This window comes from Hylobates moloch, unplaced genomic scaffold, assembly GCF_009828535.3.
Source record: "Hylobates moloch isolate HMO894 unplaced genomic scaffold, HMol_V3 SCAFFOLD_24, whole genome shotgun sequence".
In the NCBI taxonomy this organism is placed as follows: domain Eukaryota; kingdom Metazoa; phylum Chordata; class Mammalia; order Primates; family Hylobatidae; genus Hylobates; species Hylobates moloch.
In genome coordinates this window covers 25,479,388-25,503,205 of record NW_026652299.1, presented here as the reverse complement: position 1 = coordinate 25,503,205, position 23,818 = coordinate 25,479,388, and the positions used below count along the sequence as shown (strand labels likewise).

At 34.8% G+C, this 23,818-nt stretch overlaps 1 protein-coding gene and 1 non-coding gene across 7 annotated transcripts in view; both read right to left on the bottom strand.

Annotated features, from left to right (window-relative positions):
* PTPN4 (protein tyrosine phosphatase non-receptor type 4) overlaps positions 1–23,818 on the bottom strand; it is a 224,592-nt gene that overhangs the window by 49,534 nt on the left and 151,240 nt on the right. For all 6 annotated transcript variants that reach the window (XM_058434299.1, XM_058434298.1, XM_058434300.1 and 3 more), the window contains 3 exons: positions 12,567–12,630; positions 7,645–7,817; positions 1,347–1,415 (listed from right to left, as the gene is read on the bottom strand). In XM_058434299.1, coding sequence (XP_058290282.1) covers positions 1,347–1,415; positions 7,645–7,817; positions 12,567–12,630 — 306 coding nt within the window. The remainder of the gene's footprint in view (positions 1–1,346; positions 1,416–7,644; positions 7,818–12,566; positions 12,631–23,818) is intronic.
* Positions 10,445–10,551, bottom strand: LOC116463075 (small nucleolar RNA U13). The gene has a single exon (XR_004246547.1). It is a non-coding gene; the product is annotated as a small nucleolar RNA U13 (small nucleolar RNA).

Below are 23,818 nucleotides of genomic sequence, written 5' to 3'. Positions count from 1 at the left end.
CAAACAACAAATAGTATAAAACAATTTGGAAACAAATATACACACATATATAAAAATGTCTTTATGAGTATATGCATAGAAAAATCCTGAATAATGAGTATCAAAATTTTTTTAAAAAGTTGTCTTGGGATGATAAATTTTCTTTATGCTCTTTGATACTGTTGGAGCTTTTAAACATAATGAGCTATCACTTATATTACTAGGGGAAAAAAGCAATTTCCACTTTTGGAAGGAGGAAGAAAAAAACCAAGAACACAAAACTCCCTTTACTCTGGAAACACAAACAAGGAAGATCTCTTAGATAAAGACTTAAGAACAAAATTTAAACAAAGTGAAATCAAAAGCAAACTTTCTAGTTCTCTTTATTAAAACTCAAGCCTCTAACAGCAGTAGATGCCAAGCACATAACTAATTAAAAGACTTAGCCTCTCAAAGTAATTTTCACTGAAAACAAACACTTGTCTCTAACACACCTGCATCCAGTTGGTCATCAGCTTCTGCTAGTTCTGCCTACAAAATGTTCCTTAAATTTGTTCCCTATTTTCCATTCCATCACCAATGTTTTTGTTCAGGCCTTTATTATTTTCACTTGGATTACTGAAATTACTTTATAGTTTCTGAGTACCGAGGCTCTCCTTGCTAATCCGTTGTCTATCGTTGCTCATAATACTATTTTCTAAAACATAGATCTTATCATGTCATTTCACTTGTTAAAAAGCAAACTGGCTAGGTCAGGAGTGGTGGCTCATGCCTGTAATGCCAGCACTTTGGGAGGCAAAGGGGGGGGGGGGGGGCGATCACCTGAGGTCAGGAGTTCGAGACCAGCCTGGTCTGACATGGTGAAACCCCGTCTCTACTAAAAATACAAAAATATTAGCCAGGTAAAAAAAAAAAAAAAAGGCAAATTGGCTACGATAGACCCTAAAGAAATAAAGACAATAAATGGTAAACAAAAATAAAACAACTTATCTCTTAACAGTATAATTTAAATAAATATGGAAATGGCTTGATAACATGAAATAAGTCACTATATTTCTCAAAAATGTTTAAAAAAGCAGAGCAACCTTGAACAAAATATTATATTAATAACATAATATTTGATCAGCCTATTCAGAACTGCAATGCCTGGCACACTATTAATGCTCATATAAAAAATGAATCAATAAACTAGACAAGCTAGTTTATCATTCCTTCAACATTATTTACTGTTAAAGAATTGTGATAATTCTGTAATCAAAAATTTGAAATATTTAGAAAAACTTTAGAAAAAATATTTAGAAAAACTTTTTAGTAAACTCAATCCATCTTTTTAAAAAAATTCAGACAATGAAACAGATTTGGCTTACCTTGCAAATACCCTGTCTTTATTTGCTTTTTCTTTGCCATACTGAACTGATTGGACTTCAGTTCTCCCACTGAAATATATAAATATGCACAACAATAAAGTCTTATGAGAACTATAAGATAAAATGACAACACATAACATGATTATAGTATAATTTCTTAAGAGACAAGACATTTCTAGCAGAGAAAAGGAAGCAGAGAATAAAAAGACTGGACAACATTCCAATTCTACCTGGATGAATGAAGCTTAGTTACATTTCTCCCATTAATGAAGAAAGATGTGTTCAACTCCCTCCATGTCCAGACACAGAACAGCTCCAGATTTTTGTTTAGAGGAGGGAACTAAGGCAGAAAAATGGTTGGGGTTTGGCACTAGGAAATGTGTTTTCAAGCTGATTTGTCTAGAGGGAAATTGTTGATAGAGAGAAACTGATCTTCTTCTGAGGTACACCAATGTGTTCAAATGAAGTTTGTTAATAAAAGTTCTCAGAGCATTTATTTGAGACATTCTCATTACTTAACTGTGAATGAACATAAATTTGCGGTATATCAAATGTAACCATATACAAATATAGATCTCTAATGCATATAAAAACAGCCAAAGGCCACTTTCCATAGTTAAGCAGGCAATTTTAAGACCATTTTCCATGGATAAATATCAGTAAATATGAACTGAATGGCACTTTTATGAGATTTTAACAGAAAAATGAGAAATATTACCATGACTTTTAAACTTCAAGTTGAATTTTCCTAAGAAAATATTTCCTCTAAGAGGGAGGTAATAAATTAAAGTTCATCACTGTTTTGTATTTCCACATTAGAATAATGATACTAATCCTCTGGATACTTTGGAACAGAGATAAAGATATGTACACGAAGGGACTGGTGGAGAAAGTAATAGATCTGACAGTCCCAGTACCATCTGTCAGTCAAAAGAGTATTTCAACATTTTAAGTATGACAACAGTTCCAGTATTCTCTACCACTGCTTATTATGAAGGGAAAAAAAGTTTATTTAGTGCATACTCATTAGGGACACAACTGTGTCCAGCTAACATTTTTTATGCTCCCATTCCTACTTCATTTACAAGACGTCTAACCACTTTGATGATTAAAAAGTGCTTTGGATACGTTTTAAAGTTCTTAAGGACTACAAATGCAAAGCTTAACTTTTTAAAACTATAAATATATACAATTATGTATATACAATTTAATGTGTGAGCTGTCATAAGCCCAGTCCTGTCCTGTGCCCTATGTTTTGCAGGGGCTATGATAAACAAATTCCATTTTCTAGATTATTTTGCCTTAGGTTCTGCTTTTAGAAGGTACTGGTGGAAGATCAGAAAGTGGAGAAAGGCAGAGCAGGAAACTGGTAGCTGCTGGCAGCTGCTTTAATAGTCATGGGGATAGGGTATAGTGAGAAAGAGCATCCTGTAGATGGTCCCATCCTTGATTAAAGCAGTACTTCTCTGCAAGATACAGACAGATTTTTCTTCACTGGAAAATTAATGTATCAGAGTTCAGTCAGGGAAACAGAGCTCTAACAGTGTAGTAGCAGGTGTAGTTTGTGGACTCCAGCCCAGGGGTGACCCATGCATCTGAATTTTAGGCATTACCCCTTCTTCTTGTTTGTTTCTCCATAACCATGTTTCCTCCCTTTTGTTTTCCCAGCATTTCCAACAACCATGTAACTAATTTCCTCAATTAAATTGCTTTTGTTTGAAATACCAAAAGGGCTTTCTGTTTCCCTGACTGAACTCTGACTGATACATTAATTTTCCAGTGAAGAAGATTCAAATGGGACACTATTACTCAAAAGGCTGGAGTAACAAGTTAAATTTCATAATAAAGAAACAATTTTTTAAAAAATCAATGAGAAAAAGGCTTATATTTCATATTGTCCACAATACAGACATCAGGGATTTAGAATTATCATTACAACAAAATGAAAAACTGTTCCAGTTTCAGAACACTAAACTTTCACAGTAAGATACTTATCTTTTGAGCAATGAGAAAGTTTTCTCTCTCTCTCTCTCTCTCTCTCTCTCTCTCTATATATATATAGGCTTATTATAAGTTATTCAAACAATATAGAAAAATATAAAAAGAACAAAAAAATTGTTTTTAGCCACAGTCCTATCCATAAAGAAATCATCACCATTATGAGCAGGTAAAAATCATTCTGAAATTCATGTATATAAACATTAAAAAGGCTAGACATATAGACACAATAATTTTATTACAATGTAATTATGGTATATATGCCACTTTTAATGAAAAAAAAAAAACTGGTTTCCAGTGAAATAAAAGATAAAAAAGACTGCCATTCAAAAAAAAAAAAAGGAAAAAAGATAAAGAAAACCTTAAGAACTGCTGTGTTAATGTCTAAAATTGTTTCAAACTTTAAGGATTCAAATACTTCCGCCCACTAGTCCCTTGTTTTTTTTTTTTTTTTTGAGACGGAGCCTCGCTCTGTCGTCCAGGCTGGAGTGCAGTGGCTCCATCTCGTCTCACTGCAAGCTCCGCCTCCTGGGTTCACGCCATTCTTCTGCCTCAGCCTCCTGAGTAGCTGGGACTACAGGTGTCCACCACTATGCCCAGCTAATTTTTTGTATTTTTAGTAGAGACGGGGTTTCACCGCATTAGCAAGGATGGTCTTGATCTCCTGACCTCGTGATCCGCCTGCCTCGGCCTCCCAAAGTTCTGGGATTACAGGCGTGAGCCACCGTGCCTGGCCTCATTTTTTAAAAGTTGTATTATTTATTCTACTTTGGCAAAGTTTATACCATTTTAATTTTATTCTGCAGTTATAATTCTCACGGTTGTCAAGAATTGTTTCTATATAGAGAGGATTTAATCGTCACTCTCAGGGCTTTTTATATAAAAATAACTTTTTGTACCTGATAAAAAGTTATTTTTTTATCAGGATTATTCTGATTTACCTCCTGGTTTGCTGAATTTTACTACTTAATAAATGTTTTCAGGAAGGTCTTGGAGATGTTATATTCTCTGAGTTTTTGCATATTGGATAATGTCTATATGTTGACTTTGGACTTGAATGGCAATGTGATCATGTTTAATATTTTTTGGTCATGTTTTTGTCTTTAGGACTTGGTTGACAAAGGATGGCCCACAAGTAACATAAGCCTGAAGATATAAGTTTTATTTGGAATACATGCTGTTTGTTGTTGTTTAGAGACAGGGTCTTGCTCTGTCACCCAGGCTGAAGTGCAGTGGCCTGATCATAGTCCTGTAACTTTGAACTCCTGGCCTCAAATGATCCTCCTCCCTGAGCCTCCTGAGTAGTTAGGACTACAGGTGTGTGCCAAAAGCCCAGCTAGTTTTTAAACTTTTGGTAGAGACAGGGGTCTGCCTATGTTGCCCAGGCTGGACTTGAGCTCCTGGCCTCAAACAATCCTCCCACCTTGGTCTCCCAAAACACTGAGATTACAGGCCCCCATGCCTGGCCTACATTATTTTAAAATATTTAATTCAAACTGATAAGCCACTAGTAGACTAATCAAGGAAAAAAGAAGACACAAGTTACCAAGAATGAGAGAAGCAACATTATTACATATTCTAGAGAGATTAAAAAGAAATGGGGAATATTATAAACTGTGCCAATAAATTCAACAACCTAGATGAAATGGATAAATTTGCTGACAGACACAAACTACCATGTCTTGCTCAGGAAGAAAGACAAAACCTTAATTGCCTTATCTATTAAAGAATTTGAATGTTCAAAACCTTCCTATAAATAAGACTCCTGCCACAGATGAATTAAATTGGAAATTCTATGAAACATTTAAAAATGAGATATTATTATTACTATGCAGCCTCTTCCAGAAAATGGAACTTTCTCAACACATTCAATGATTCCAATTTGACCCTGACACAATAAAATCTGAAAATATCGTAAGAAAGAAAACTACAGAGATATATCCCTCATAAACACATATGCAAAAATCCTAAACAAAATTTAGCAAAGTGAATCAAACAATATATATAAAGGTATAAAGGATATCATGGCCAAGTGGGGTTTATCCTAGGAATGTAGGGCTGGCTTAACACTTGAAATGCAATCAAAGTAATTCATCATACTAACATCAGATTTTAAAGTTTGAATATGATCATTTCTTATGTGTCAATTATACTTCAATAAAGCTGTTAAAATAATTGTTCAACTTTCTAAAATGTACATATCCCATTTAATAGTCCTTAATCTCAGTTTTGTTGAAAAACATGTAAAATCTGTCAATACTAGGCCAATCTTCCCCAAGGGCAGTAACAGCCTTCTGAATGGCAGGTGTTGCTCTCTTCCCGGCTGATCTTTTTTTTTTTTTTTTAAATCAGATTGTCCTTGAACTTGCTTTTATTAATATTTATGGTACAAATTTCCTTCTGTTTCAGTGATGATTTCCTCCCAAACAGGTTTTTTCAACTGTCTTTTGTATTTGAAGTCACCATATGTAAATTTTATGTTTGCTTTGGTATGGTTTGGGTAACTTCCTTGACTTTTTTTTCTCATCTTGTCCGAGACTTGCTTGAATTATAGTTGAAGACTGGTTATTGGTCCTGCTCATTTCTTTGTACCTAAATTAAATGGTGTGTGTTTATGTCACATTTGCAAGGACAAAGAGGAGAAAAAAGAATTCGAACAGAGGGTAAGAGTAGTCCTTGTGTAACTACCCTGGTAACCAATTAGAAATTAAATTCATTGAAAGAATATCTTCAGGGTTTGTACTGGTTCTCATTTCACACAAAGCCGTGGAGATCTCTTCTGTCCTTGCTGAGATTTGTTAACAGCAGGTAAGGCTCTTTGCTTTTTCCTTGACTTTCATTATAGATCTGATACTCTCTCCTTCCATCTATTTACTTTTAAATTTGCAAGTACTGTCATCTTTGCTCAAAATAGCTTTTAGGAAGGCAAAAAAAAAAGGAGTTAAACGTGACAGGAAACCGCTTAGGAAATTACTGTGCCTTTTGTTTGGTTAAAAATATTCTAATTCTGTTTGTTACTACTGAACTTTTGAGCCACTTTTACTAATTTTTCTGGGGTTGGAGTCATGTATTTCAAGTGACATATCCTGTACTAAGCTTCATACTGTTATTTTTACTGAGATTACAAATTAGGCAATTATAAATGTTTAGGTCTACAATTTAAATCTTTTCTGGGAACATCTAAACATTTTTCTCATGAACATATAACGTGAATTAATCTTAATACATAATGGTCGAGGGTTTTTTATTTTTATTTTTGAGATAGAGTCTTGCTCTGTCACCCAGGCTGGAGTGCAATGGCGAGATGTCGGCTCATGCAACCTCTGCCTCCTGGGTTCAAGCAATTCTCGTGCCTCAGCCTCCCAAGTAGCTGGGATTACAATCGCCTGCCACCACGGCCGGCTAATTTTTTGTTTTTTTTTTGTAGAGACGGGGTTTCACCATGTTGGCCAGGCTGTTCTTGAACTCCTGACCTCTGGTGATCCGCCTGCCTCAGCCTCCCAAAGTGCTGGGATTACAGGTGTGAGCCATTGCGACTGGCCAAGGGTTTTATTTATCAAAGATGAAATCTTATTTTGTGAACCATAAACAAACAAGAATGAATAACATTTGTTTTACTAAAAGATAATGAATAACTTTCTACATGATTCTTACCAGGTTCCACTTAAAAACTAGCTTGCATGGGCCTTTTAAGAATTCCATAGGTAAAACTAATCAGAGCTTCTTCAGATTTAGTTATTCCCCAAAGATTTGTTGCCTTCAGGAAAAAATAAAAGCTATCAAGAATAAAACAATTTTAGGAAATGAAACCTGGGGTTACTGTTCAATGACTAAATCTGATTTTGCCTCGTGAGTGTTTTAAACTCTTTACAATAAAGGGTTTGACAACCCAAAAATATGCTAAATTCTTAATTAAAAAAACAATAATTATATAGTTTTATGAAGAAGATATCTTGGGTGTCTTAGAAGAAAGAAAAGTTTTCAAGAAAATATCTAATAAAGACACAATAGAAATTATGTCATCTGTCTTTATTGTAAATAAGTAAATGTAGTTAATTTACTCCAGAAAATAATGACCAGGAAATACAGAAAACAGAACTGGTTTCTCAAGCCTGTAGCATATCACAAGAACCTATAGAACTTTTTAATGATACCGATATAGAGGTGGCAATCCATAGGGATTTTTGACTCAGTTAAGTATGTGTAACAAAGGTTGTATGGTTCCATAAACTACATCTTTATTTTAAAGAAAGGAAAAAAAAATCCAACAATAAAGCCTTAACACAGAAGCAATACTTACCAGTACCGGAATTTTGAACCTAATGTAAAATAATGTGCAAAAAAATTCTTTTGAGGTGGAAGTGGTCTGTCCAAACGGAAGAATGTGTGATGTTCTACACATGCTTTCCACAAATTTTTACATGCTCTGTAATTCACCATATTAAATCCCAATAATGTTTCTCTAGATTCATGCTGTAATAAATGACAAAATGCAGAGAATACCAGGAAAATGTCAGGATCTAATGCTCCATTTAATTTACTTTTGACAGATAAATTATTCTAGCCTTGTAAACATGAACTTGTTAATAATATAGATAGAACCTATAAGATCTTTTATCTAGGATCTTTTTTGCTTATCCAATAAAAAGGCAATGAAGTATACGCAAAAGCCTGCAAAATCTGGACCTAACTCAGTCTTTTTTTTTTTCTGAGACACAGTCTCACTCTGTCAACCAGGCTGGAGTGCAGTGGCACGATCTTGGCTCACTGCAACCTCCACCTCATGGGTTCAAGTGATTCTTGTGCCTCAGCCTCCCGAGTAGCAGGAATGAAAGGCATGCACCACCACACCCAGCTAACTTTTTCTATGTTTAGTAGAGATGGGGTTTCACCATGGTGGCCAGGCTGGTCTTGAACTCCTGACCTCAAGTGATCTACCTGCCTTGGCCTCACAAAGTGCTGATATTACATCGTGAGCCCCCGTGCTGGCCTTGTTCATTCATATTACAACTCTTAGGAACTTCAACCTTAGATCATAGTTAGATATGAGTTCAAACTTTTAATATGTATCTGTTTTCAACATTAGCTATGACTCTGTTTCAAAATATAATTCTAGGCCATAAATTAAATGTTAAAATATATCATCACAACTTTTAACAATATTCCTAATTTAAAATATCTGTCTAGATTGTAAATAAATAAGAACATTCAGCAGCTCTGAACACTATTACATAATTCAAATTTCAAAATTAGCACTAAAATAATTTTCCACTTTCTTGAAAACTGGTACAAATTTCTAAATAAATAATTTCATTAAAGTAAACCACATAGAGCAACATTCACATCCCATAATTGCACAGCTCTGATTTTCACACAATAAATACAACCATGTAACCTTTACCCAGTTCCAGAAATGGATCATTACTACCACCACAGAAGTATCCTTTGTCTCCCCTTTCTACCAGATTACCTTCCCAAAGTTAATCACTCTTCTGCCTTTATCACCATAGAATAGTCATGCTTGTTTTTGAACTTTATTGTACATACATGGAATCACACATATGTGTCTTTATGTCTGGCTTTTGTTCAGCATTATGTTTCTGATATAAATTCAAAGTTTATGAAGCAGTAATTCACTAATTTCCATAGTACTCTATTATAATGAATTTAATAGTTAACTTTTCCACTTTACTGTTCACAGACATTTGATATTTCTAGTTTGGGGATATAAGAAGAATGCAGCCATGCATATTCCGGTATGTTCTCTGGTGTACACATATGCACATTTTTGTTGTTGGGTCATATGATGTACATATATGCTCAGCTTTGGTAGATAATGCCCAACAGTTTTCCAAAATGGGTAGATCAATATATAATCCCTCCCACCAGTAGCATATGTGCCATATATTCACCAACCACTGGTTTATCAATCTCTTTCCCCTTACTATTCTGTTGTGTATGTACAGGTAGCACGTTTTGGTTACAATCTGAACCTCCTTTATAATTATTGAGGTTCAATGTTAATGGCCACGTGGATATCCTCATTTGTGAAGTGTCTGTTCAATTCACTGGCATATATTTCTATCAGGATGCATATACAACCAAGGATTCTGTATTATATAATGTTCTATACTATTTCACTCTCTTAGTGATATCTTTTGAGGAACAGAGTTATTAATTTTAACATAGTCCAGATCATCAATCTTTTAATGGTATGAAGGTTTCCTTCTATGTCCAGTTAAAGAAATCCTTGCCCATCAAAAGTTCATTAAGATATTTCCCGTGACTAATACACAAATAAATGCCCATGTATAAAGTATTAAACTATCATATTAGAAGGGAATATGCTTAAAACATCACTTCTTGATTACCAGAAAATTAAGTCTTAATTATGGTTAATAGTTGTTTTGTTTGCACTAACATATATAGTTTATATGTTTTACCATATGCCATAAACATTACACAAAATAACAGATAATGTCTCAGCTACTATGATGCACTAATGCTTCTCACTGTCAGCATCTAAGATGCATATATATTCACCCATTTTGACACTTGGTATACTTTACAAAAAGTCTACAAGTAATTTCCATACTCTATCAATTATATTTGAAATGTAACAAAAATTTTTCTTGCCCAATTTCTAAACAACACACAAAAAAAGTTATACTGAGAGATAAGTATATTGTATGAAGTTTGGGTATTTAAAAACAAAGAGATATTTAGAGAGAAAACATTAACAAGGCCACCTTTTGCAGAGTATGCCTGTATACTGTCTTTTTTTTTTTTTTTTTTTGAGATGGAGTCCCGCTCTATTGTTCAAGCTGAAGTGCAGTGGTGCGATATCGGCTCACTGCAACCTCCACCTCCTGGTTCAAGAGATTCTTGTGCCTTAGCCTCCCAAGCAACGGGAAATACAGGTGTGTGCCACCACAACCATTTTTTTGTATTTTAGTAGAGATGGGGTTTTGCCATGTGGGCCAAGCTGCTCTTGAACTCCTGGCCTAAAGTAATCCACCCACCTCAGCCTCCCACAGTGCTGGGATTACAAGCGTGTGCCACCGCGCCTGGCCTGTAAACCATCTTTACTTTCTTTCTCCTATCAGACAGGTTGTAATGTGCCTATGCTGTAACAAAGTCTGAGGAAGGCATATCTCACCCAACAGCATGAAAATCTAATCATCATGCTTAAGAACCACAAAAGGATCCCTGTATACTGTCTTTAATCAATTGTCAGTTAGCTATTGTTGCTGTTATCACTTACTGGTAAATACATTTTTAACTGGTACACTACTTCAGAAGATGAGAGTGAGGATTCAGTGACATGAAAATGACTGGTCTTTTACCAGACACATAGTAAGTTCTCAATAAAGGCTGGATATTGTAACTATTATTAATAACACTAGTATTATGATGGGATATTATTAGAAGTTAAATTAGAAAAGTTGACTTCTACAGTGCCATCTATGATTACTTAAACTAAAATATTTGTCCTCTAGTTTCCAGATAACAATATTATATTTTAATCACCTAAATTTTAAAACATGTAAAATAATTTCCATTAGCAGCATTAGTCATAATATCCCCAACCTGAAAATGGCAAAGCTGTCCACTAGCAGCAGAATGAATTAATAATTTACGGCACAGTCATTCAGAGGAATACCATACATAAATGGAACAAACTAATGTTATATGCAACCACATGGATGAATCTCACAAAAAATAGTAAGGGAAAGAAGGCAGACAGTAAAGACAACAACTGTATAATTTCAATTTTTAAAGTTCAAATATAAGCAAACTAATCCATGGTCATACAAATGAGAGTAATGTTTACCTTCCAGGAGGCTTAATGACTGGAAGTGGGCATCAGCTCCAGCAGCAACATTTCAAGCATCTGGGGTGCTGGTAAAGTTCTACATATTAGAAGGAGGTACATATACTACATATCTTGGAGGTGCTGACATGGATATGTTCACTTCATCAAGTTGTGTACTTAAATGCACATTTTTGGTATTATGTTTTATTTCAATAAAAATTCTCTTGAAAAAAATCCCTCTATATTTTATGAACATAAACGATAAATCATAGTTTATAATCACGTAGTAGATCAATACAACAGAGCCGATTCAAAGACTTTATTTTTCAAGAGGCAGTGGTGTCCTGCTCTGTTGGCTCAACCTATCCACCCACCTCAGCCTTCCAAGCAGCTGGGATAACAGGCAGAAGCCACCACTGTACCCAAAGGCTTTTTTTTTTTTTTTTTGGAGACAGGGCCTCCCTATGTCATCCAGGCTGCAGTGCAATGGTGTGATGATAGCTCATTGCAGCCTTGAATTCCTGGGCTCCAGAGATCTTCCCACCTCAGCCTCCTGAGTAGCTGGGACTAGAGGCACACATCATCACACCTGGCTAATTTTTTTTTTCCATTTTTTTTTTTGTAGAGACAGTGTCTCACTATGTGGCCAAGGCTGGTCTGGAACTCCTGGCCTCAAGGGATCCTTCCACCTCAGCCTCTCAAAGTGCTGGGATTACAGGATTGAGCCACTGAGGACAGTCCCAAAGACATTTTTATGGTTTCAAATACATTTTACACACATACACACACAACCATCTTGAAATCTGCATTAATTTGCCAAGACTTCTCAGATTTCTAAGAAATAATGTAAATCAAAGGATAAGGTTAGTTTGAGTTAATGAAACAGATAAAATCATTTACAAGATGAAATTATTTCCAATACTGTACTTTCCATGACAACTCAATTTGTTATTTTTAATATATAAAGCCATTACCACTCCAACAAAGGGAGGCAATGTGTTATAAGTTCATGAACTTGTAACACTCAGCTCCCCTAAAATAAAAAGAACTTATATATGAAAGTAAGTACTATAAATTTAGTAGGGAAAAAAGGATATATGAAATGTTCATTTGCTGCCCTTCATAAATGGACCCTGAGGTTTTCAATGAACATCATGTGTGAGAAATCAGTTTCTAAGCTCGAGAAACAGCAAGAGGAGTATCTAGAAGAACTTTAAATTAGAACCACATACACATTGGAAAAACAAGTACATTTTGTTATAACAAGTGAATTCAATACCTCAGCAGGCAGTTATCCATAGTATTAATTGCACTTTCACTTGTACTAATAATAGAAAAGTTCTGTCATGAATGGGTATTTCTTAAAAGGCTTCATTTATATCAATAATTATTAAATCAGTACTCACCAATTCTTTTCTAAGTTGAATAAAAAACTGTTTGCACTTAAAAGAAATTTTTACAATCTTCAACCTGGACAAAAGACAATAAATTACTCAAAGTATTGAATAATGATAAAAATGTTAACAAATTATGAAAAAATGTTTTAAGTGTATATTTAGTAATACCTAAACATTTTATCATATATACATACACATAGTACATAAAGAATTGAAAGTTTTTGGTGCTTCATGGAAAAAATAATTAGTATTTGTGTTCAACTGAGGAAAATTTTATATCTACAGAAATACTTAAAAACAGACGTCACAAATTAAAATTTCAAAAACTATCACTAACTTGTTTAGTCTCTAAAACTATAAGCAAGCCTTGGAAAAATGTAAGATTTCATTACTTTATGCAACAACCCTAAAAACACTTTTAATTTTAAAAAGCATTAAATTTTAAAAATTTACCTTTGTACACCACCCTTCTTCTTAAACGCAACCCACATAATGCTATAAGCGTTCTCAAAGCCTTATTAGTACAATCAATATGAGCCAAGTCATTTTGTCTCATTCAAACCATATAATAAGTAACACAGTAAACACAGTCTTTGTAAACTTTAAGACATAAGGGTAATAAGGCTAAAGAGATTTGATCTTTCTTAGTGAGAAAAATGTCCTTCAGGATCCTGTCTCAATCTTCTAAGTAAATATTTTCATGATAATTCTAAGTCTTAATCGTTATGGCTTATGGCCCTATCTATCCAAAAACCTCTCAGCATTCTCAAAGAATAAACTTCTCACACTTTAATCAATTGAAGAGGCAAATCCATGAGTCAACTTCAAGCATGTATGTCTGGAGTAGGGAAGAAGAGATATGTTTAGGTTTCTGATTTGAAAACTTTGTATTTTACTTTTGGATACTGAGCTTTCACTCAACAGGGATATAACAACACGGGAAAAATATTCTGTCATAGAGAGAGGGCATTATTTCCAGAAGCAAAAAAAAAAAAAAAAAAATTGAGTAACTATTGACTGTATTTATGGAAAAAAAGCCAGGTGCCTCAATTCAAAAAATCCTATGAAGACATACTGATATTTCAGAAGTTAAAACAACAAAAAACACTATTCATTTCTAAATGATCAAGAGAAAGGAAATCTAGGCCAGTTTCAAATCACCTTAATTTCAAAAATTCCCAGGAAAGTATCAATCAATGAATAAAAATCTTTTCACTGAATGCTCTCTGTGGCACAATATATATTTTGTATAACTTTTATTTTCTTATAAATGTACTGTGTGTGACTTGTATTTTCTACAAAGTTTTTTCAGAAAAATACCAATGTATAAATTAAAAATCTTTCAAACAGTATCTATTTTATATAGCAGTAATATAGCTATAACCGTTTTCTTTTGGCTTCTATATGCCTGGTTTATCTTTTTCAATGTTTCTGTCATTTTGTATAACATTTTAGGTATGTCTCTTGTAAACAGTATAAAGATTGATTTTTTTTTTTTAACTGGAACAATCCCTTCCTGTAGTTAATAAATCATTAGACATACTACACATTTTTCACTTGACACCAGAGTTTTTACAATGACTTTACATTTCAGTTTAAGGTTCGTCTTGGCCATCTTAAAATGTATCCTATTACAGACATGGTTTCGCTATGTTGCCCAGCCTGGCCTCAAACTCCTAGGCTCAAGTGATCCTCCTGCCTCAGCCTCCTGAGTAGCTTGGACTATAGGTGTGTGCCACTGCATCTGGCTCAGATGGATTTTTAAAAATCCAGTTTGAATAATCTAAAATATATGAAACAATAATAAGTACTTGAAAAGACACTCATTATCATTAGCCAGCAGAGTAATGCAAATAAAAACTACAATGAGATACTACTTTATACTCACTAGAATGGTTATAATAAAAATGCAGATAGCAAGTGCTGGTGAGAATCTGGAGAAATTAAACCCACGTGCAATGCTGGTGGGAATGTAAAATGATGCAGCCATGTTTGAAAACAGTTTAGCAAACCCAGGTATTCCACTCCTAGATATATACACTCAAGAAAAATGAAAACATATGTCCACACAAAAACTTGTACAAATGTTCAGAGCAACATAATTCTTACTAGCCAAAAAGGGGAAAAAAACTGGTGAACTGGTTATCAAAATGTGGTATAACCATAAAATGGAAAATTATTCAGCAATAAAGGGGAAAGCAAAACTGATACATACTACAATGTGGATGAACCTTAAAAAGGAATGAAAAAAATCAATCACAAAAGACCACATAGTACATGATCTCATTCAATATTAATAGAATATATAGAATAGGCATATCTATAGAGATATATGATAGTGATTAGTGATTGCCTAAGACTTCTGGCAAATAAAAAGCACAGAAAAGAACAGGGAATGACTCCTAATAATTACAAGGTTATCTTTTAGGGGTAATATAAATGATTCAAAACTAGATTATGGTGATGCTGACCCTGAAACTATACCATAAATCACTAAACTGTATACTTTAATAGGCAAATTCGTGGTACGTAGATTATATCAATAGTTATTTAAAAATTCAGTTTGATGTTTTCAATATGAATATCCAACACATTTACAGTTTTGATAATAATTAACATACTTGGATTTATCTCTACCATAATATTTTTTTGCTACTTGTCCAAAGTTTTCTGTTTCTACTGGAATGCCAATTATGTAATCATATAACTATTTTATACTGTTTTACTGATTAACTTTCACATGGTTTTGGAAGGCAGCTAGGCTCACCATTATACCACCAATGCATCTTTTCATTTTCCTTTTTAAGCATTTTATTATGTATAACTGACATGCAAAATGCTCATATTTAAAGTATATACTTTGGTAAGTGTGACATATATATGTACTTATCAAACCATCATCACAGTCAAGATAGTGAACATATCTATCACTTCCAACAGATTCCTTCTGTCACACAGTAATCCTCCTCCAGAACTCCAGCACAGCAACCCATCCCGCCTACGTAACCACTGACCAACTTTTTGTCCCTACAGATTGAATTTTCTAGAATTTATATAAATGGAAGCACACAGTATGTATTTTTCTTCATCTGTCTTCTGTCACTCCGCTTAATTATTTAGATATTCATCTGCATTGTGTTTTTCACTAAATCTTTTCTCCACTTTGCTGAAGACCATTCCATTCTATGGATATACCACAACATGGATGGAAATAGCCATCACTTCATGATGAGTATTTAAGTTGTTTCTAGTTTTTGGCTATTACAAATAAAGTCACTTTGAACACATGTGTGCAAGTCTTTGTACGAACATTTGCTTTAATTTCTGGTGGTCAAATACCAGGTAGGAGTGAAACAGCTACGTCATATGGTAGATATATTTCTAACTTTTTAAGAAACTACAGAACAGTTTTCTAGACTGGTTGGACCATTGTATATATTATAATAATACAGTCATTCTAGTCTCCTTAATTTAATGCTTACTACTTGCATGGCACACCTTTTTTATCTCTTTATTTTCAGCCAATCTATATATATATATTCTTATCTACAAGGAAAGCCATTATACTTTCTTCTTCCCCATTTGTTTGCCTTTTATTCCTTTTTCCTTTTTCTTTTTTTAAAACACTAGTAAGGACCTGGTATACAAAGCTGAAGAGAAGTAGTGAGATGAAGCATATATTTTCCTGATCTTATATAAAAAGCATTGCGACTTTCATCATTTTGTATATTAGCAGATTTTTTGTAGATGCCCTTAATCAAAATGGAAAGTGCCTCATATTTATAGTTAGCTATGTCTTTATTTTTGTATCATGGTCAATTTTGTCAAATTCTTTTTCTGCATCTATTGAAATGCTCAAATGGTTTTTCTATGTTATTATAATAATGTGGTTAACTATACTGACTTTCAGATGTTAAAGCAATCTTATATTCTTAAAATAACCCCCATTTGAACATGATGAATTGTCATTTTTATATATTACTAAATAGAATTTGCTAAACTTTTATTAAGTATTTTTGCATCTATGTTCATGAGTAACTGCAGATTTCCTTCCTTGTAAGGTCTTAGTCTGGTTTTAACATCAAGGTAATAATCACATAAAACACGTTCCTTCTTTATTGTCTAAAAGAACTTAATGTAAAATTGGCCTTACTTCTACTTTAAATGCTCGATAGAATTCACAACAAGGGGCCTGGAGTTCTAATGTTCAAAAGGTTTCTAATTACAATTTCAACTTCTTTAATAGATACAGATCTATTCAAGTTTCTTTTCTTCTCAGGTCATTTTTAAATTTGTGTCTTTCAAGGAATTTGCACATTTAATCTACGTTGTGAAATTTATTATGATATTTGTATTAGTCTATTCTCACACTGCTAATAAAGACATGCCTGAGACTGGGTAATCTATTGGGGAAAGAGGTTTAATTGACTCACAGTTCAGCCTGGCTGGGGAGGCCTCAGGAAATTTACACTCATAGCAGAAGGCAAAGGGCAAGCAAGGTACTTTATTCACAAGGCAGCAGGAAGGAGAAGTGCAAGCAGGGGAAATGCTAGATGATTATAAAACCATCAGATCTCATGAGACTCACTCATTATCATGAGAACACAATGGGGGAAACTGCCCCCATGATTCAACTACCTCCACCTGGTCCACCCACCCTTGACACATGGGGATTATGGAGATTACAAGTCAAGGTGAGATTAATGGGGGGGGGGGGAAGGACACACAGCCAAACCATATCAATATTCAAACATTCAAATCTGCTCACAATATTATTTTATTATGTTTTTAATGTATGTAGGGTCTGTAACGATATCCCCTTTCATTCTGGGTATTGGTACAGCCAAACTTTAGAGATACTGAGGGCTTAGTTCCAGACTACCACAATAAAGCAAATACTGTGATAAAGTGAGTCACACAATTTTTTGGTTTCTCAGTGGATATAAAAGTTACGGTTACACTATACAGTAGTCTATTAAGAGGAGTTCAATACAGTATAATGAAAACAAGTTGTATAATAAAAAATCAGAGTAATTTATAAAAAATTCTAATGATCATCTGAGCCCTCAGGAGTTGTAATCTTTTTGTTGGTGGAGGGTTTTGCCACAATGTGGCAAGACCACATTGCCAAATGATATTTGATAGCATTTACCTACACTAGAACTTCTTTCAAAACAGTCAATCCTCTTGACCCAGTTACCCTTTATCATGAAATAGTCTATATTCTTTGTTGTCATTTAATCAATGCTCACAGCATCTTCACCAATAGTAGATTCCATCTCAAAAAATCACTTTCTTTGCTCGTCCATAAGAAGCAAATCCTCATCTATTCAAGTTTTATCATGAGGTTGCAGCAATTCATCCCCTACCCCATCTTCAGACTCCACTTCTAATAATAGTTCTCTTGCTATTTCTACTCCACCTGTAGTTACTTCCTTCACTGAAGTCTTAACCCCCTCAAAGTCATCTATGAGGGTTGGAATCAATTTCTTCCAAATTCCGGTTAACGTTGCTACTTTGACCTTCTACCATGAATCATGAATGGCATCTAGAATGGTAAATCCTTTCCAAAAGGTTTTCAACTTACTTTTCCCAGATCCATCAGAGAAATCATCCTCAATGGCCACTACGGCCTTACAAAATATGTTTCTTAAAAAGGATTTGAAAGTCAAAATTACTCCTTGATCTATCAGCTACAGAATTCATATTGTGACAGCAAGCATGAACTTCCTTGCCATCTCTAACAGAGCTCATGGGTGGCAAGGTGCATTCAGTGTCAATGGGCAGTAATATTCAGAAAGGAATCTTTTTCTAAGCAGTAGGACTTAACAATGGACTTTACATATTCAGTAAGCTATGCTGTAAACAGATGTGTGGTCATCCAGGCTTTGACGTTCCATTTCTAGAACACAAGTAAGGTAGATTTAGGAGCTAGCATTTACAGAATGGTAAATGAGCACTGGCTTCAACTTTATTCCGTAACAAGAGAGTCAGTCAGTCCTTTGAAACATTGAAGCCAGGTATTAACTTCATCTATGATGGTATTAACTTCATCTATGATAGTCCTAGATGGCATCTTCTTCCAATAGAAGGCTGTTGCATTTACATTGAAAACCTGTTGTTTAGTGTAGCCATTCGTCACCTAGCTAGATAGCTAGATATTCTGTATAACTTGCTGCTTCACTTTGAACTTTTATGTATGGAGATGGCTTCTTTTCTTAAGCCTCATGAACCAACCTGCACTAGCTTCAAACTTTTCTTCTGCAGCTTTCTCACCTCTCTTCTCAGTCTTCACATAATTAAAGAGAGTTAGGGCCTTGTTCCGGATTAAGCTTAAGGGAATGCTGTGGCTGGTTTCATGTATCTACACCACTAAGATACTCTCCATATTAACAATAAGGCTGTTTCACTTTTGTATCATTTGGGTGTTCAATGGAGTAGTACTTTCAATTCCTTCAAAAACTTTTCCTTTGCATTCACAATTTGGCTAATTGGTGCAAGAGGCCTAGCTGTTGGTCTATCTTGACTTTTGACATGCCTTCCTCACTAAACTTAATCATTTCTAATTTTTGATTGAAAGTGACAGAAGTGCAACTCTTCCTTGCACTTGATCACTTACAGACCACTGAAGGGTTATTAATTGGTCTAATTTCTATACTGTTGTGTCTCAGCAAACAGGGAGTTCCAAGGAGAGGAAGAGAGGCAGGAATGGCCAGTCAGTGGGGCAGAAAGAACAAATATTAATAGAATACCTATCACTTAAGTTTGCTGTCTTATATGGGTGTGGTTTGTGGCATGCCAAAACAACTACAGTACTAAAATCAAAGATCACTGACACCATAACATATATAATAAAAAACTTCGAATTATTGTGAGAACTACCAAAATATGATACAAAGACACAATGTGAGCACATGCTGGTGGAAAAATGGCAACAACAGAGTTGTTTGATGCAGGGTTGCTACAAACCTTCAATTTGAACACTTGCATGTCTTTTTTCTGAGAAATGTCTATTTTAAAAAATGAATTATTAGGCTGGCTTTTGCTGTTCAGTTCCTTGTTATTCTGGGTACCAGGCCCTTGTTGGATATACGATTTGCAAGTATTTTCTCCAATTCTATAGGTTGTCTCTATACTGTCGATTGTTTCCTTTGCTGTGTAAAAGTGTTTTAGTTTGATAACCCCATTTGACTATTTTTCTTTTTGTTGCCTGTACTTTTAAAGACCTACCCATGGCCGGGCGCGGTGGCTCACGCTTGTAATCCCAGCACTTTGGGAGGCCGAGGCAGGCGGATCACGAGGTCAGGAGATCGAGACCACGGTGAAACCCCGTCTCTACTAAAAAAAAAATACAAAAAAAAAAAATTAGCCAGGAGTAGTGGCGGGCGCCTGTAGTCCCAGCTACTCGGAGAGGCTGAGGCAGGAGAATGGCGTTAACCCGGGAGGCGGAGCTTGCAGTGAGCCGAGATTGCGCCACTGTACTCCAGCCTGGGCGACAGAGCGAGACTCCGTCTCAAAAAAAAAAAATAAATAAATAAAGACCTACCCATAAAATCTTTGCCTAGATCAATATTCTGAAGCATTTCCTCTATGTTCATTTAGCAGTTTTATAGTTTCAGGTCTTACGTGTAACTCTCCAATCCATTTGGAGCTGATTTTTTATATACTGAGATAAGGGTCTGGTTCCATTCTTCTGCCATAGATATCCAGTTTTCTCAGTACCATTTATGGAAAAGAGTGTCTGTTCCCTACTGTATGTTCTAGGTGCCTTTGTCAAAATTCAGTTGGCTGTAAATATGTGGATTTATTTCTGTGTTCTCTATTCTGTTCTGTTGGGTCTATATGTCTATTTTAATACCAGTACCATGCTGTTGTGAATACTGTAGCTTCACAGGATAATTTGACGTCTTCCATCTTTGTTCTCTTGACTCAGTATTGTTTTGGCTATTCAGGATCTTTTAGGGTTCCATACGATTTTTTTTTTTTTAATAGAGAAAGGGTCTCACTCTGCCATCCAGGCTGAAGTGCAGTGGTATGATCATAGTCCACTGTAACCTTAAAGTGCTGGGCTCAAGTGATACTCCCACCTCAGCTTCCGGAGTAGCTAGGACTACAAACACATGCCATTATGCCCAGCTAATTTTTAAAAATATTTTTTATAGAGACGAGGTCTCGCTATGTCGTGTAGGCTGGTATTAAATGCCTGGCCTCAAGCAATTCTCCTGCCTTGGCCTCCAAAAGCGCTGGGATTACAGGTGTGAGCCACTTGGCTCCCCACCCATATGAATTTTGGAATTGCTCTTTCTATACCTGTGAAGAATGTCATTGGTATTTTGACAGACATCGCATTGAATCTGTAGAATGCTTTGGGTAGTGTGGTCATTTTCACAATATTAGTTTTTCTAATTCATGAGTATGAGATGTTTTTCTACTCTTTTTCTGTTCTCTTCAATTTTTTCCCATCAGTGTTTTGTAGTTTTTGTTGTAGACATCTTTCACCTCCTTGGTTTATTCCTAAGTATAACATTTGGTAGGTATTGTAAATGAGATTACGTTCTTGATTTCTTTTCCAGCTATTATTGGTGTATAGAAACGTAACTGATGTTTGTACATTAATTTTGTTCCCTGCAACTTAACGGAATTCACTTAATAGTTCTCAGAGACTTTCAGTGGAGTCTTTAGGCTTTTCTTTATGATCAGGTTTTCTGCAAAGAGGAAAAATTTGATTTCCTGTTTTCCTATATGGATGGCCTTTATTTCATTCTCTTTCCTGACTGCTCTGGCTAGGACTTCTAGTACTATGTTGAATAAGAGTGGTCAGCGTGGGCATCCTTGTCTTCTTTTAGTTCTTAGAAGAAAAGTTTTCAGCTTTGACCTGTTCTGTATGATGTTGGCTGTGGAACTGTCATTTATGGCCTTGATTGTGTCAAGATATGTTTCTCCTTTACCTAATTTGTTGAGAGTTTTTATCATGAAGTGATGTTGAATTTTATCAAATGCTTTTTATGTGTCTACTGAGATGACTGCATGGTTTTTGGTTTTCAATCTGTTGATGTAAAGTATTTCACTTACTGATATTTGTATGTTAAACTATCCTTGCATCCTGGAAATAAACTCCACTTGATCACGTGTAGATATGTGAAAAATGTTTCTTTTTCAGGTATTATTGAATTTGCTTTGCTAGTATTCTGTTGAGGAACTTTGCATCTATGTTCATTAGGAATACTGGCCGGTAGTTTTTTTCTGTCTTTTCTTTTTTATCAGACAGGTCTCACACTGTTGCCCAGGATGAACTCCTGAGCACAAGTGATCCTCCTGCCTCAGTCTCCTGAGTACCCAGGACTACAGGCATGTGCCACCACACCTGGATAATTTTTTCTTCTTTTTTTTTGTTAGTTGATTTTTACCACTTCAAAAAATACAAATTTCAATTTGTTGATGCTTTGTATTATTTTTACAGTCTCTACTTGATTTAGTTCTGCTCTGATCTTTATTGCTTTTTTCTTCGACTAAATTTGGGGCTTGGTTTGTTCTGGCTTTTCTAGTTCCTTGAGATGCATCATTAAACTGTTTATTTGAGCTCTTTCTACTTTTCTGATGTAAGCATTTATTGCTATAAACAGCCCTCTTAGCAATGCTATTGCTGTAACTCATAGGTTCTAGTTTGTTATGTTGCTATTTTTGTTTTAATAAATTGTTTTATTTGTCTTAATTTCTTCATTGACCCAATAGTCTTTCAGGAGAGTGTTGTTTAATTTCCATGTATTTGTACAGTTTCCAAAGTTCCTTGTTATTGATTTCTAGTTTTATTCCATTGTGGTCTGAGAAAATACTGGATATAATTACTATTTTAAAAAATTTTTGAGATTTGTTTTGTGGCCTAACATATGGTCTTTTCTGAAGAGTGTTCCACGTGCTGAGGTGAAGAATGCATATTCTGCAGCTATTGGATAAAATGTTGCTTAAATGTTTATTAGGTTCCTTTGGTCTACAGTGTAGATTAAGTCCAATGTTTGTTTTCTGTCTAGATGATCCGTCCAGTGGTGAATCTGGTGTGCTGAGGTCCCCAACTACTATTGTATTGGAGTCTGCTTCTCTATCTTTAACAACAGTTACTTCATATATCTGGGTGCTCCAGTGTTAGGTACATACTTACAATTGTTATATCATTTTGCTGAATTGATCCCTTTATCATTTGATATTGACTTTGTCTCTTTTTATGGCTTTTTACAAAGTATATTTTGTCTAAAATAACTGCTTCTGTATGCTTTTGGTTTCCATTTACATGGGATTTTTCCTTCCCTTTACATTTAGTCTATTGTGCTTTTTACAGGTGAAGTTGAGTTTCTTGTAGGTAGCATAGAATTCGGTCTTGTTTTTTTACATCCATTCAGCCAGTGTCTAAGTTTTAATGGGAATTTAAACCATATACATTCAATGTTGTTAAGTGTTAAGTAAATACCTATTCTTGTTATTTTGCTAATTGTTTTCTGATTGCTTTGTACATCCTTTATTCCTTTCATCCTCTTATTGTTTCCCTTGATTATTTGGTTGTTGTTTTTTTGTAGTAATAACCTTTGACTCCTTTCTTTTTCTCATCTACTCTAGATGTATCTTATTTGCTCTGTCAGGGAATTTTGTACTTTTGTGTGTTTTCATGATAGTTCATAGTATCCTTTCACTTCCAGATGTAGGACTCCCTTAAGCATTTCTTGTGAGATCCATCTAGTGGTGATGAATTCTCTCAGTTTTTGCCTATCTCAGAAAGACTTTATTTCTACTTCATTTCTGAAGGGTAGATTTGCTTGGGTGATGTATCCTCAAGTCAGCATTTTTACTGGTTTATCTGCACTCTGAATATATCACCATATTCGCTCCTGGCCTGTAAGGTTTTTGATTAGGAATCTGCCATTGGTCTGATGGGGATTCCCTTATGTGTGACTTGATCCTTTCCTTTTGCTCTTTTTAGACTTCTGTCTTTGATTTTTAACAATTTGACTACGAAGTGCCTTGGAGGAGACCTTTTTGGGTTGAATGTCTGTGGGGTTCTTTGAGCTTCTGGTATCTTAATGTCTCTACTTCTTGTAAGAATTGGGAAGCTTTCAGCTAGTATTTTCTTAAATAGGTTTTTTTTTTAATGCCTTTGCCCAACTCTTCTGAAATTTTCAAAATTCAAATATTTGGCTGCTTTACGGTGTTCCATTTGTCATTCAGGCTTTTTTAGTCTTTTAAAAAAATTACTAGGTTATTTCCAAAGACCT